This window comes from Anolis sagrei, chromosome 2 (genome assembly GCF_037176765.1).
Source record: "Anolis sagrei isolate rAnoSag1 chromosome 2, rAnoSag1.mat, whole genome shotgun sequence".
Classification (NCBI taxonomy): domain Eukaryota; kingdom Metazoa; phylum Chordata; class Lepidosauria; order Squamata; family Dactyloidae; genus Anolis; species Anolis sagrei.
Window position 1 is genome coordinate 182,318,566 of NC_090022.1, and position 16,244 is coordinate 182,334,809.

Below are 16,244 nucleotides of genomic sequence, written 5' to 3' on the forward strand. Positions count from 1 at the left end.
TCCTAGGATCTGACCTCAGGTTTTCTGCTTTAAACTGGATTATATGAATCTGTATTGCCAGATAATCTGGGATAAACAGAAAACCTGAGACCAGATCCTCAGATATACAGCCTGTCTGGGGTCCTTCCACATAGCCCTATATCCCAGAATCTCTCTTAGGCAATCCCTCGTTTCCGAGTAGGATTGTCTTCCAAGATCAGTGTCTTGGCGGTGGGTCCGGAGGTGGCTGTGGAGCCCTATTCTTGACCTACATCTTCTCCCGCAGTGAGGACATCGGTTTTCAGGTGGAAGGCGGTCCCGGTCAGGGTTGGCTTGACACGCCTTCCTCTTGGCATGTTTCTCTCTTTTGCCCTCCATTTGTGCCTTTTCAAATTCTACACCACTGTTGGTCACAGCTGACCTCCAACTGGAGTGATCAAGGGCCAGAGATTCCCAGTGCCTATCTCTTTTCTGTTTTCCATTCTTGAGTTCGGAGTAGAGCAACTGCTTTGGGAGACGGTGGTCGAACATCCAGACAACGTGGCCAGTCCAGCGAAGTTGATGGCGGAGGACCATTGCTTCAATGCTGGTGGTCTTTGCTTCTTCCAGCACACTGACATTTGTCCGCTTGTCTTCCCAGAATATCAAGGCAGGAAATCCCACATTATCTGCTTTGAACTGGGTTATGTGTCCAGTGACATATATTCCAGCTCAAAGCAGATGACTCTGAGACTAGGGTTCAAATCTCTGCTTGGCCATTGAAACCCACTGGGTACCCTTAGAGCCCTTCCACAGTCCTAAATCCCAGAATATCAAGGCAGGAAATCCCACATTTTCTTACTCAACCCAGTTCATATTGTGGGATTTTCTGCCTTGATATTGCCATACTGCCACATATTCCAGTTCAAAGCAGATAATGTGGGATTTTCTGCCTTGATATTCTGGGATATAGGGCTGTGTGGAAGGGCCCAAAGCCATATAACCTATAATTTTAGGGCAAAAAATCATAGAACCAGAGTTGGAAGAGACCTCATGGGCCATCCAGTCCAAGCCCCTGTCAAGAAGCAGGAATATTGCATTCAAATCACCCCTGACAGATGGCCATCCAGCCTCTGTTTAAAAGCTTCCAAAGAAGGAGCCTCCACAATATCTGCTTTGAACTAGGTTATCTGAGTCCATACTGTCATATATTCCATTTCAAAGCGGATGTGGTATTTTCTGCCTTAATATTCTGGGATATAGGGCTGTGTGGAAGGGCCCAAAGCCATATATCCTAAATATTTAAGGCAAACAATCCCACAATATCTGCTCTGAACTAGGTTAGCTGAGTCCATACTGCCATATATTCCAGTTCAAAGCAGATAATGTGGGATTTTATTCAGTGGTGTGGAAGGGCCCTCAGAAGCCACTTCCCAAATGCAAAGGAGCCCTGCCTATAAAGAAGAGCGGGAACGCTCCTCGTAAAAAGACCAAACCACTTTGCGCATGCGCCAATAAAGACTCCGCTGAGTTGGGGCTGGGCGAGCGCGGGGAAGTGGAATAGGGCGGGCGGGGCCACGACGACGCGAGTCCAAGGATCAACGTGCTCCGCGCGCCGCCAAGCGCAGCTCTTAATTGGGCAGCCGTCACGTGACGCCGAGCGGAGGAAGGAAGGAGGGCGAGGGAGGAGGAGGAGGAGGGTGTGTGTGTGTGGAGGGGGAGAGAGCGAGCGCGAGAGAGCGCGGTGCGCAGGCGCAGAGCGGCCCGGGCCGCGGCGGCCGCTCCCTGGTTGGCAGTGCTCGCTAAGATGGCGGATTTCCTGCCATCGCGGTCCTCGCTGTCGGTGTGCTTCCCGAGCTGCCTGCTGAACAGCAGCGAGGCCGAGCAGCAGCGCAAGTCCAAAGAGATCGACAAGTGCCTCTACCGCGAGAAGACCTACGTCAAGAGGCTGGTCAAGATCCTGCTGCTGGGCGCCGGCGAGAGCGGCAAGAGCACCTTCCTCAAGCAGATGCGCATCATCCACGGAGAGGACTGGGACCGCTCCGCGCGCGAGGACTTCCGCGCCACCATCTACAGCAACGTCCTCAAGGGTGAGGGGGGCCTTCCTTGGGAGAAGGAGAGGGAGGGAGGGAAGGCCGCAGGCGGAGGCTGAAGGAGCAAGCTAGGCCTCAGGCGCAGGGAGGCGCTCAGGAGGAGGCCCAGGCCTCTCCTCCTTCGAGAAGGCCAAGCAGGTGGGAGGAGGAGCAGGAAAGGCCTCCTGAGGCGTCAAGGGGAAGTGGCGCCAGGAATCATAATCATCATCATCATCATCTATATATAAACAAAAATATAATGTTCGTTTTGTGGCATTAACAGAACTCAAAAACCAGTGGCCGAATTGACACCACATTTGGACAGCATACACCTAACAACCCAACGTATGTCCTTCACTCAAAACTTTTTGATTTTGTCATTTGGGAGTTGTAGTTCTTGGGATTTATAGTTCAACAACAATCAAAGAGCATTCTGAACTCCACCAAAGGTGACACACAGGACTCCCATGACCCAACAGAAAACACTAGAAGGGTTTGGTGGGCATTGACCTTGAGTTTGGAAGTTGTAGTTCACCTACATCCAGAGAGCACTGTGGACTCAAACAATGATGGATCTGGACCAAACTTGGCACAAATATTCCATATGCCCAACTAATGAACACAGATGGATTTTGGGGGAAATAGACCTCAACATTTGGGAGTTGTAGTTACTGGGATTTATAGTTCACCTACAGTCAAAGAGCATTCAGAACCCCACAAATGACAGAATTGGGGCAAACTTCCCACGCAGAATCCCCATGACCAACCAAAATACTTAGGGCCATCCAGTCCAACTCTCTTCACCAGGGCAAGAAAATCTAATCAAAGCCCTCCTGACAGCCATCCAGCCATAGAAAGATAGATCTATATGATTCACACACAGAGAGATATAATATCATAGATTTGAAAGGGACCCTTAAAGAAGGACAACGATTTTATTTATTTACTTACTTAGTTCATTTATATACAGCTTCTCTCAGCCCTTAGGTGACTCAAAGCAGTTAACAACAGCAATTTCAACGATATGTTGCATGTTCCAGAGTAGGCAAACCAGACACTCTCCACATCCCCACTGACAAAGAAACCACAAGAAATACTGTTTACCCACAAGCAGAAAGAAATTGCATAGATTAGAAACCATTACTTTATTTTCCAGATCACCAGACTGCGCCACAGGAACGCATGGCAGGGAACGGCTAGTAATAATAATAATAATAATTGTATTTCTTACCCACCTCTCCTCATGGCTCGAGGTGGACTACCAAACCATTAAAATACACAAACACCAGAAAAACTCTACAAATACACGCGCACTAAAGCATACCTCCATAAAAGTTATGTACCAAAATGTATCTCTAGGAAATAGAAGCAGGAAAATTGCATTCAAAGCACTCCCGACAGATGGCCACCCAGCCTCTGTTTAAAAGCTTCCAAAGAAAGAGCCTCAACCACACTCCGGGGCAGAGAGTTCCACTGCTGAACAGTGCTCACAGTCAGGAAGTTCTTCCTAAATACACATTTAAATATTCATATTAAAACAGACAAAACAGAGATCAAAATGCATCTTTGTATTTAAAGACTTTCTGGGTGGGCCTGCAGGAAGAGACAGGTCTTCACTTGTGTTTTAAATTCCGACAGCTGATTTAACTGTCAGAGCTCTACCTGCAGGTCACTCCACAGCCTTGGGGTGGGCAATGGAAAGGTCCTCTGGGTGACGGTTACTGGTTCTGGCTGGTTGGACCAGGCGCCCTGCAGAAGTCCGAAGTGTGTGGGGCGTATACAGGGTAATATGCACATTCCTAGATGTTCCCGTAACCAGTCTGGCTGCTGTATTTTGAACCAGTTGGAGTTTCCGAACTTGGTATAGGGGTAGCACATTGCAGAAGTCCAACCTTGAGGTTCCCAGTACATGCACTACCATCTGTTGTTGTTGTTGTTCATTCGTTCAGTCGTCTCCGACTCTATCTGTAGGACCTCCAAATCTAGGAAGGGCATAGCTGGCAGATCGGTTGAAGCTGATAGTATGCACTCATGACCATTTGCATCTACCTTGGCTGACATTTGGAGAGACAGATCCTGAAGTACTCCCAAGCTTCTGTAGGCCTCTTTGCCTATTCCTTCTAAAGGTATAACTTCCAGGATTCCATTTCACTACTTTGAATGCAGTTTGAACCGACGTAGCTGCATGCTGTGGAACACTGGAAGTTTTGTAGAATTTAGCTCTCTGTGCCAGTGTTTCTCAATCTGTGGATCCCCAGATGTTTTGACCTTCAACTCCCAGAAATCCCAACAGCTGGTAAACTGGCTGGGATTTCTGGGAATTGTAGGCCAAAACATCTGGGGACCCAGAGATTGAGAACCACTGTTCTGTGCCATCAACCCTTAATGCACTTTGAGCCCACTTGAATTGTCACGGCTCCATACTATGGAACCCTGGAAGTTGTAGTTTTCAAAGGTTTTTTTTTTTAGCCTACGCTTAGTGCACTTTGGCACCACTTGAAGTGCCATGGCTTAGTGCTACAGAATCATGGAGCCATAGCAGTTCACTAGCACTCTTTTCTGCCAAAGAGTTCTGGGAGCCTCACCTGTATCCCAGGGAAAGGGATCCTTGACTTTTTTAAAGCTGAAAGGTTGGTTCACTATCCCACAAAACTTTAGTTTGAAAAAAACACAAATGACTTCCGATGCACACTGCACATATTCTGTTTGTAGTGCAAAAACAAACAAATAAATATAAATTAAAAAACTTCTATTATTAACATATTATACCTCGATTTATCTCCCCAAAAGGGACTCGAAGCAGCTTGACATGAAAGTATTAGTATATAATTTAAAATATACAAAAAATGCAAGCATTAAAATAGAATTAAATGCATACAGCACTAAAGCAATTCACAATTAAAAACCATCAAAACAGTTAAAAACCACAGCACCCCCTGAATTGATCTTAAACACCTTCATCTTTAAAAGCCTATCTGAATACAAAAGGTTTTGGCCTGCTGCCGGAAGGACAGCAGGGAGGCGGCCATTCTGGCCTCCCTGGGCAAGGAGTTCCAGAATCATGGAGCAGCCACTGTGAAGGCCCTCTTTCTTGTTCCCATAAACCAAGCTTGAGATGGAGGTGGGACTGAGAGAAGGGCTGCTCCTGAAGATCTCAGGGCCCGTACAGGTTTGTACAAGGGAATGCAGTCAGCCAAATAGCCTGGACCTGAACAGTCTATGGCTTTCAAGGTCATAACCAGCACTTTGAATTGTGCCTGGCAGCAAGTGGAGCTGCACCAACAGGAGGGTTGTTTGCTCCCTGTAGCCAGCCACAGTGAGCAACCTGGCTGCAGCTCTTTGGACCAGCTGAAGTTTCTGAGCACTCTTCAGAAGCAGCTTCATGTAGAGGGTGTTACAGTAATCCAGACAGGATGTAACTAAGGCATGTGCCACTGTGGCCAAATCTGGCTTCTCAAGGAACGGGTGCAGTTGGTGCACAAATTGTAATTAATTGTACAGTTTTCAGCAATATAAACTTACCAGTATTTCAATGAGATGTGTGGGCCTGCTTTTGGCTGATGAGAAAGTTGAGTCAATGAGGATTGTTGTTGTCTGCCTTCAAGTTTAGGGCGGGGGCCAGGCAGATGGCTTTGGAGGGCCGTTTCCGGAGCAGGCCTTAGTTTGGGGACTCCTGGTGTATATCGTTGAGCCATGGCAGTTCAAGTGGTGTCAGTCTGCATTCCTTCTACCTACCGACATCTCTGCCGTTTACAGTTCATACAGTTTGATGTCACCAATTGTACTGCCATGGCTCAATGCGATGGAATCCTGGGATCTGTCATTTTACAAAGCCTTCTAATCCAAAGAGTGGCGGTGCCTAACAAACCACCGTTCTCAGGATCCCATAGCATTGAACCATGGCACTTAAAAGTAGGTCAAACTGCATGCATTATACAGTGTAAAAACAGGCAGATGAAGGGTCTAAGTTTCAGTGGCGTGGATAGAAATTTAGTGTATTGGCAGTTCCCTCACTAGTGACGCTTGACATTTATCCCACCCTTGCTGATCAAACTAGAAACATCCAGGGGTACATCAGTCCTGCAGAATGAATGCAGTTTGACTCCACCTTAGCTTCCATGGCTCAATGCTATGGAATCAGGGGGTAGTAATTGGACAAAATTATCTGCCAAAGAGAGCAAATGCCTCATGAAACTACAGCTCATAGGATCCCATAGCACTGAGCCTTGTCCTAATTCTGCAATGTAGGTGCACCTTTTGTTCCTTCCAGAGTCCTGTCTCCTTCCCCCTTCTGTGGCAGTGAGGAGACTGGAGGAAGGCTTGGGCATTCAGAAGTTGCATCCACAGTGTTTGATACCACTTTAACTCATGGCTCAGTGCTATGGAAACCCAGGACTTTTACTTGGGTGAGGCAGTAGCAGTCTTTGGCAGGGAGGGCAAAAGTGCTTGTAAAAATACAACTCACATGATCCCATAGCATTGAGCTTTGGCTTATAAAGTATGGAAGAACTGCATAACTCTAGATGTACACAAAGTGTTAGTTTTGTGGACATAAGTGTTTCTTTTATGCATGTTTGGGAAGTGGGTGTTAACCCCTGGAGGTGTACTGGAGGGTTAGTGCAACCATTATTTACAATGTTGAACACTGTAGTTTGTATACAGGTTGAGTCTTCCTTATCTAAAATGTTTAGGACCACACGTTTTGGGGATTTTGGGTGAATTTGGAATACCTGCATTTGGATATATGTATATAACAAGCCACCTTGTACATGGGACCAAAGTCTAACTGCAAAATGTATGAATCCTTCATAAACAGTATATCCCCAAAGCCCGCAAGGAATTTTATTCTTTTATTAAAAAAAATAATTTGGACAATTCTGAATTTGGGGGTATTTTGAAATTATGGATAAGGAATGCGAAACCTGTATGCAGTAGTCTTAGCAGTAACGTACTGGGTTGTGTTGTGGGATCATCTGGGAAAGCCGTGGAGTGCAGGAGAAGAAAATGCATAAGTTTATGAAGGGTGGTTCTGTGATCAGAAAAAAAGTATGTGGGGCTACAAGGAACTAAGTTGAGGAGGCTGGCAGTGCATTGGAGGGAAGATTGGAAATCTCAACACTGAGGTTTGATCCTAGAGTTTGTACTTCATGCTTTGAAAATTTGGTAAAGCATGACTGTTAGTGGCTCATTGTTTATGTGATGAGGAGTTGAAAGGCTCAAGGTGAAGGGGGTTGAACTTATTGTAGAGCCTATAACAGAGTGGAACTGTTTCTAGTTTAGTCCAGGGGTGCACCTACATGTCAACTGAATGTAGTTTGTCACCACTTTAACTGCTATGGCCAAATGCTATGGAATCCTGGGAGTTGTCCTTTGGTGGGGCACCAGCAGTCTTTGGTAGAGAAGGCTGAAGACCCTCTAGAACGACATCTCTCACAACATTAAGCCGCAACAGTTAAAGTAGTGTCAAACAGCATATTTCTACAGTGTAGATGTAACCCAGGCAGAAATTGCAAAGGTGTGTCCTGATAACCAGGGACAACTGAAGATTAAAGAACTGTAAGAATATATTGGACGTGTTATACATTTTTAGTGGTCTGGAAATATACCGAGTCCTTTCTCAATTAATATTCCTATACCTTGTTTAGTGTGCTTTTGGGCCATCTTTTGACAAGGAAACAAGCATTCTAAATGGCTCTGTGATAGACACTTCTGTGGTTAACGTTCAGCCTCCCTCCCCCCTCTCATACATACACACCTTAAAAATACTTGAGTTTGGCTTGAGTTCCAACTAGTGACATATTATGGTACAGTCTTAGATTACAGTTTAAACCTGTTCAATCTTGTTTTCCGTTCTCATTTCTTTACAACATGCTCTGTTTTTGTACCTGTTCTGGCAAGTAAATTTGTGTGAGTTGTAACTGTCCTGTGTCAAGTAATAAATACAGAATGTAGTTTTATAATTAATGGTCTATTATAGATTTATAATTAATGGGATATTCAAGTTGAAAATGTATCTTGAACATCTACTAAAGCATTATGTATACCTAAAGGCACCAGATCCTGTCTTAGCTTGGAAGGTAAGCAGGATCAGCCCTGGTTAGTACCTGGATGGGAGATTGCCAGTGAATACCAGGCACTGCATGCTATATTTCAAGGAAAGGAACTGGCAGAACCCCCCATGAGTATTTTTTGCCTAAGAACACCCAATTTGTGTAGTCACCCTAAGTCAACAGGCAACTTCACTCAAACATGCATCATATATTTCTGTGGTAAGAAGAGGTTTGTTCTCCATTTCCCAGGCAGCCAGACTTGTGAAATCCCCTTGTCATCTATAAATATTCAAATATCATGAGATGGCATGCTGAATATGAAGTTTAGGTTTTTTTCTTTTTCTGGTTTCTGAGTCTATTGTCATATTCAGTTTATAGAAAACTATTCATGGTAATGACATATTAAGATTTGTTTTGCAAAGAAAGAGCAGTCATCTGGGCTGCTCTTTCAAATTGATACAGTTTATAGTATACTTTTTAAAATTTTCAAATTGATACAGTTTATAGTATACCTTTTAAAAACATGTTTATATATTTTCCAAATGGCAATTCCGTCATGCTGTTTTACAAGTTTTAAACCTAAAATTGTCACAATCACACATTTTATGTTAAGAACAAATAAGTTCAGACGTTACGAGAGTAGCAACATTTTAGAATATTCAGACTCCAAATTAATAAACATAGCAGGTAAAACAAATTGGTCAAACTTATTTTTCCATATGTAGCAAAATGTAAGCCTTAGATCCAGATTTAGGGCTATTTGAGTAGACTAAGATAAATCTCCATCTCATGTAAAGTATTACATATGTTAATTTGTAACTAATTTTTGTAATCCAATACAGTTTGAGCAAAAACGTAGAAAGGATGCACGGTGAACTGACCTCTTTCTATTATTATTGATTTGTTTTAACTGTTGCTAAATGTGACTTTCATGTTAACTGTTCCAAAAGAGTTGTAATTTTAAATATTAATACCCTGTTCTGGCATCTGCTTTAAGCATATTTAGAATAGATGTTCTCCAAGTCAAAACCATTGCATATCTAGTAGAAAGTAGTGGGGGCTATTAATTAAGCTCATCTTTACATGCGTTTAATCTGGTGTGAGGATCGGATAATGGGATAGAGCTCAGTTAGTACAATGGGGCTGTCCAGTTGTAATTTGGCTGGCTCCATCTACTACATTATTCTTATAGAACAGGCGTTTTTGCCCTGGGGCCGTCTTGAGGGCCAACTGCAAGGGCTGGATCAGGAGGAAGTGTTAGTGGGGCCATAAGAGGCAGGGTCGTGGACCAGAAGAGGTGGAGCCAGAGTTGAAAGGAGCAGGGCAGAAGGGTGGGGCTGGGGCCTCTGTAGGAGCAGGTCTGTCTGCAGGGACAATGGCCTGTCTTCCTCAGGCCCAGAAGAGGGAGACAAGCATGCCGCCGCCAAGTGGCAGTGGTGTGTTTCTCTCCTCAACTCTTCTTTGAGTCCTGGGAACGCAGCGGCCCTCCTTCCTAAGGCCCAGAGAAGGGAGACACACACACCACTGCTGAGTGCTGTCCAAGGAGCGCTTGGAAGAGGCGTGTTTCTGCCTCCACCCTCCTCTCAGCCTAGAGTGCGGCTGGTCATTGCGTCTGCATACTGAAAGGGAGGCCGAAGCAGCCGGCAGCCGGGGTGAAGAGCCCAAAGGGCCACGTCCAGCCAGCGAGCCTGGGTTTCCCCACGCCTGTTGTAGAGTGATAAGGAAGGGGGTAATTTCTGTCCGTTATCAGTTTAAGTTAAAATTGCACTTTTCCTCACATTTACTAACTGTCACAGTTTTGCATCTGATCATTAAGTTTGTCACTTTTTGCTTTTTAAGATAAACCTTTACTCTGAAACACCGTTATGGCTTTCTCCAATGGAGGCTAACCAAAGGAGACTTCTGGGCTGGTCAAAATGGCCAACCTACAAGGATCTCTTGAAAAAAGACTTAATGACATTGAAATCTCATGAAGAATTTAAACAAAATTTTACTAATATTACATGGTTGCATTACTTACAGATCAAATAATACTATAATCAGGATAAGAAATTAGGTTTCAACAAAAAGGAAGAATTCTGGGACAAAATTTTAAAAGTGGAAAAAATGTATAACAAAAATATATGATAATTACTAGAGTGGTCCACAAAGGGAGAGGTAATTAAAAATTGCACGCTGAAATGGGCTGAGAACTTTAAAAAATTGATATCGCTAGCAGATTGGGAACTAATGTGGAACAAAAAATAAACTATACATATGCTACTGACTTAAAGGAAAATTGCTTAAAATGTTCCACCGGTGGTACATTACACCGAAAAAAATAAATCTAATGTATAAAAATACATCTAAGAACTGTTGGAAGTGTAATGATCACAAAGTTTCTACCACTTGTGATGGACTTGTAGGAAAGCTCAGAATTACTGATTAATTCATGAAGAGTGCCAACAATTTAAAAATATACCCAAAAAAAACCTGAATATTATTTATTAGGAATAACTGATGCAGACATAAACTAGATTCCAACGAAGATGTCCTCTTTATGTTTATGATGACAGCCGCAAGGATTATTTACGCGAAACTCTGGAAGCAGAAGGAAAACACTGGATTTAGATCAGTGGTTGTTCAAAATAAATGAAATAAAAGACATGGATAAACTAACCTTTCTATTAAAGAGAAACTCGGGTAATCTAATAAAACAAACAAACTGGTTACAGTTGGAGGAATACGAAGAAAAGAGAAAAAGAAAAACTATTAGAGTAATATACCAAGAATGGATATAATTGAAGTCTCCTTTTTACATATATATAGTTACATATGTATTAATCTACTTTTTCTACTTTTACTAACTATTATTGTGAAGATATGGATGGAACAAATCTTAAACCGCAAAGGATTAGATGGAAGTCACCATGTTAATTTTATTTTTATTCTTCATTTTATATTTTTTATCTTTTTTATCTTCTTTTTCCTTTTTGTCTTTTTTGTTTTTGTTTTTAATTTGATAGCCCTAGTTTGTACCCCGCCTCCTCCTTCTCTTTTATCCTTCCTACTTTCTCTTAACAAACTTTACTTGTAATATTGAACACTCTTTCCCTCTTATTTAAATAAAATAAAAATTTATGACAAAAAGATAAATTGATTATTTAGCCTAAAATAAGTCAGATATCCCTTATCCCAATTGCTTTGGATTTTGGATTTGTATACAATGTGAGATATCTTGTAGATATCTTAGCACAAAATTATTTTATGCTTCTTATGTACCTTATACACATAACCTGAAGGTCATTTTATACAATATCTTTATTAACAAAGTTTGTGCACATTAAAGGATTTCAAAGCAAAGATGTCACTATCTCAACTAATTCTGTGGACAATTTGGAATATTTGGGATATCTGGATAAGGGATGTCCAACCTATATAATTACCAGAAGTATTTGAAAACTAATACATGTTTTTCATTTTGTTTAAGGTGTAAGAGTTCTTGTAGATGCCCGAGAGAAGCTTCATATTCCCTGGGGAAATCCTGCTAATCAAACCAATGGTGACAAGTTGATGGCCTTCGATACCCGCTCAGGAGTAGCAGTGCAAGGGATGGTGGAGACCCAGGTTTTTTTACAGTACCTTCCAGCAATAAGATCTTTGTGGGCAGATAGTGGGATCCAGCATGCCTATGACAGACGCAGAGAATTCCAGTTGGTAAGAAGACCTCTTAATATTCCTTTTCCTGTTGAACCATATGCTTTAAAATAATTCTGCAAGTGAAATAGTTATAAATGTGGAGCTTGTTTCCAAAAGTTACCAAATCCATCTGAATAAATTTTACAAGAGTGGAAAAAACCTGCTGAGGATATGCATTCTTTTGCTATAAAATGCAATTTTCCAAACCCTGTACCAAAGTGATTTGATATACTTTGATAATTTTGATATGTACATAATATTCTATTCCTAGTCACTCGTGTGGTGCCACCTATAACTCATTTTTCATTTTTGTTTTTCCTTTTTCTTTTGGATTTGGTACCTTTTGGAAACAATTTCCACAATTGTATTACCAACCTAAAAATTTATGTTAAAACTACTTGAAATAGTCTGTCCAATTTTAGTTCATGTATGTTATTTATTATTTACAATTTATATATTGCCTGCCTCTTAATAGGTTCTTAGTAGCATACATAGTTGTGCTTCTCATTACATTACTTTCACAGCAGAACTACTGGCCCAAGGTTATGAAGTGAATTTCATGGATCAAGTCTTGGTCCGGTATACTTGTCTTGTGACCTTTAGAAGCATGTGTAACATTATCCATAAGAAAGTCATTGAAGCAAGCTATATAGAATTAACAATGCATCCTTATCTAGGAAAAAGAAAAGCTCCCTACTAGTATGATTTCCATTTGGCAAATGGATAACTGAGGCACAAAGATGTTAATTTCCAGGAAGTCAGAACTGTGTTAGAACTGTATTGTCGAAGGCTTTCATGGCTGGAATCACTAGGTTCTTGTGGGTTTTTTCGGGCTATAGAGCCATGTTCTAGAGGCATTTCTCCTGACGTTTCGCCTGCATCTATGGCAAGCATCCTCAGAGGTAGTGAGGTCTGTTGGAATTAGGACAATGGGTTTATATATCTGTGGAATGGCTGGGGTGGGGCAAGGAGCTCTTCCCTGCTGCAGTTAGGTGTGAATGTTTAGCTGATCACCTTCATTAGCATTTGGAGGCCTGCCTGAGCCTGGGAAAATCTGTTGCTGGGAGGTGTTAATCTGTGCCTGGTTTTTTCCTCTCTTTGTGTAGCTGTTATAATTCTAGAGTTTTTTAATACTGGTAGCCAGATTTTGTTCATTTTCATGGTCTCTTCCTTTCTGTTGAAATTGTCCACATGCTTGTGGATTTCAATGGCTTCTCTGTGTAGTCTGACATGGTGGTTGTTGATGTGGTCCAGCATTTCTGTGTTCTCAGATAATATGCTGTGTCCAGGCTGGTTCATCAGGTGCTCTGATGAACTTCTGCTTTAAACCTGATGTCTTCATTGAAACTCCCTACCCACTGAAATCTTTGCTTATTGCTTTGAAAAATAATTCATAATACTTAATGTGTCATATGCACCATAGATTTCTTATTAAGTGCAGATTAAGTTTACGAAATGAATTTAAGAAACAATGAAATGAAGCAGCTATAATCCATATCTAGATGTGAATAAAAGGTTCTCTCTCTCAAAGTTGCAAGGCAACCATAATGTGTTGTGCTTTGCTCCTATGAATAATTTTGCCATCCTAAGATTTCATTGGAGGGTAGAAATGTTATGTGCATATGAATGTCTTTCTGTTTACACAGGGCACCACTGAATCCAAACCATTCCCAACTGCTTGTAGTGTTAAATACCAATAATTCCCTTAATTGTTTTTTTTTAAAGCAAAGGATAAAGAAAGTATGTATATGTGTTCTTTAAAATGTATTCATATCTGTTGCCAGGCCAGATATATGCAAGTATGGAAAAAGAATGAATTAAGTAATATCTGGTATAGGCTTTTAGAAATGTGTGTGTGGGGGGAAGTTGACAGGCAGTTTCACTTCTGTTTGTACTCTTCAGTGTTTCCTGGATATTGAATGCTGGGCCTAAGCAGAGCTTTCTCCGTGTCATATGTAGATACAAAGAAATGGAGTCGAGACCATTTCTGTGGGCAGGTTTCTGCAAATTGGATACCCTCTAATTTGTATATGCAAATACGGTGCTTTTACCGCCTTGGTGTGGTGTAGTGACAAATTCAATGTTTCAGCATCAAACAGGAGCTGATTATACACTGAAACTCCTACTCATTTTTAAGGTTAAGATGGCTAGTCACTTCTCATTTTATATTTTTGTGGAAGATGATTGCCTTGCTTCCTCTTATATTTCTTATGTGGGTGCTCAAATATAGCAACATTTTTTTCATTTTAAGATTTTGCTTAGTTGCAATTTTTTGTTAATGTATTTGATCTAGATGTGAGAAATAAGAAGCTTTGGCTATATTTCTACTGCCAAACTTGGGTGGTATTTTTAATATTCAATTTAAGTTGTTTTCTGTGCTGGTCTAGAATTTAGAAAGCTACTTAACGCCAGTTTGGAAAATGTTGATTTCCAGGACAGTGTAAATTATGCTCTGTAAAGGCAAAGAGTCTTTCTGTATATGTTGTAAAAATCCATTTGATTAATTTGCATGTGGACACTGATTCCTTCAAAGATAATTGATTATAAATCTGTTTTATTATAATGTGGTTCCCATGTATACTGCAGCATAACCTTTCTTAGATACGAGTCCATTTTGTTGGATTTTGTTGTTTAATTGTGTTCTAGTCCACAAAAACCCTTGCTTCAATTTTGAGTTTTCTTCAAGATGCTGCAGAATGTCTTTGTTTTTGCTATAACTAACTAACATGGCTAGCCATTTTGATGTCATATAGTATATGTCTAGCAGTGTGTATATATATCTCACTTTGTTCATGTTTTGTGCCATCGGGGCATTTCTTATCTATGGAAACTCTTAAGGCAGTCCTATCATGGAGTTTATTCAGAGTAGATTTGCCTTGGTTTTCTTAGGCTGAGAGAGTGCAAATTGTAAAAGGTCACCAAGTGGGTTTCTGTGGCTAAGCAGAAATTAAATTCCTGATAACATTCTGGATCTGAAACCACTATAGCACACTGATTCACTTATATTTAACTTAACAGATTTGTTATACAACCTCTGTATGCTCTGTTCATCTGCCTAACTGTATTGTAATGTGAACGATTGTGGGGTAGGAGAGATTTTTGAGGTTGTTGTATACATATGTGGTAATTTTAATCTTATATAGTACTATATATTTAGAATGGATCAAAAGAATCAGATAACTCTGAGGATATGGAATAGACTGAACCATGTGTTACACAGGCAGTGCAATCAGTAAGAGATTAGCCCAACCCACACATGTACAATGTTTTATAAATAGTATTATGCCTTGCAGTCCATTGGTTGCATCTAATCTCCCTCTTACCCTTTTGTTGTATTAGGAGGAGACCATTCATTGTTTTCATTGTTTAACATGTCCTAAATATAGTAGTTCCTCAGTGATTTTTACAGTTTCTGTTACAGCCTAAAAGACAGTTTGAAAGAGGGATTACAGGGCAGATTTAAGCAACGTAAAGTGAAATTATGCATGTGATTGCCATATGCAGCACTTTTTCCTCTTGAGTATATTTGTAAATAAGTACCTATCCCGTAGTGTGTGCACATACAAAAAGTAGGAAAACTATCTACTATCTGTCAACAATCAGATAACTTATTAGTAAAATACCAGTTTTGATTTGTCCCATTTCAAGTTAGAGCATTTAATTTATTAAATGGGGGGCATGAAGTTATGCCTGTACACTAGATGATCAGGGCTTGGTATCCATAGCCAAAATACACTGGTATTACTCATCTGTATGGGCCATTGGCCTTACTGTAAAAACACAGCAGTCACTTTATACTTGGAATTATGAGGAAACACCACTGGTAGGAGAATATACATATTTTCTATTGTGCTTTAAAATCTGTAAGAAATGTCCCTTTACGTCCATGTTACTCAGACTAAGACTGCATCTACACTGTAATGAATGCAGTTTGACACCACTTTAACTGCTGTGGCTCAATGCTGTGGAGTCATGGGAATTGTCTTTTTATAAGGTTTTTAGCTATCTCTGCCAAAATCGTGCTGCTGCCTCACTGAACTGCAGGTTCCATGATTACATAGCATTGAGACATGGCAGTTGAAATGGTGTCAAACTGCATTCATTCTCCAGTGTGTAGATACACACTTACTCTTTGATGTAATTAGATGCTTCCCTCTTCCCATGTCTTCAGTGACGTTTATAAGAGGCTAAGTAACTAGTGTAGTTAATAGTCGTTATGAAAACCTGATCTCTCTTCTGTGCGAAAGATAATTTCTTGTGATTTATTATGGCTCATCCTAACTTCTTGCCTGAACCTGTCTCATATTATGGAAAAATTATGGCACAAATTGGACATGCACACGTCACCTAGTATGTGTGAGAGACATACATCAGACTGGTGCAGGACTAGTAGCCTGCAGGATTTGTATAAGCCTAGTGACCAAGGCAACAGGTATCTCATGGCATCATCACTCAAATGGGTTGTGGAGTACGTTGATTTGGCCTA

At 41.1% G+C, this 16,244-nt stretch overlaps 1 protein-coding gene across 1 annotated transcript in view; it reads left to right on the top strand.

Moving 5' to 3' along the window:
* The first annotated feature begins 1,686 nt into the window (after positions 1-1,686).
* GNA13 (G protein subunit alpha 13) overlaps positions 1,687-16,244 on the top strand; it is a 33,353-nt gene continuing 18,795 nt past the window's right edge. The window contains exons 1-2 of the mRNA XM_060763046.2: positions 1,687-2,048; positions 11,550-11,776. Coding sequence (XP_060619029.1) covers positions 1,766-2,048; positions 11,550-11,776 — 510 coding nt within the window. The 5' untranslated portion in view covers positions 1,687-1,765. The remainder of the gene's footprint in view (positions 2,049-11,549; positions 11,777-16,244) is intronic.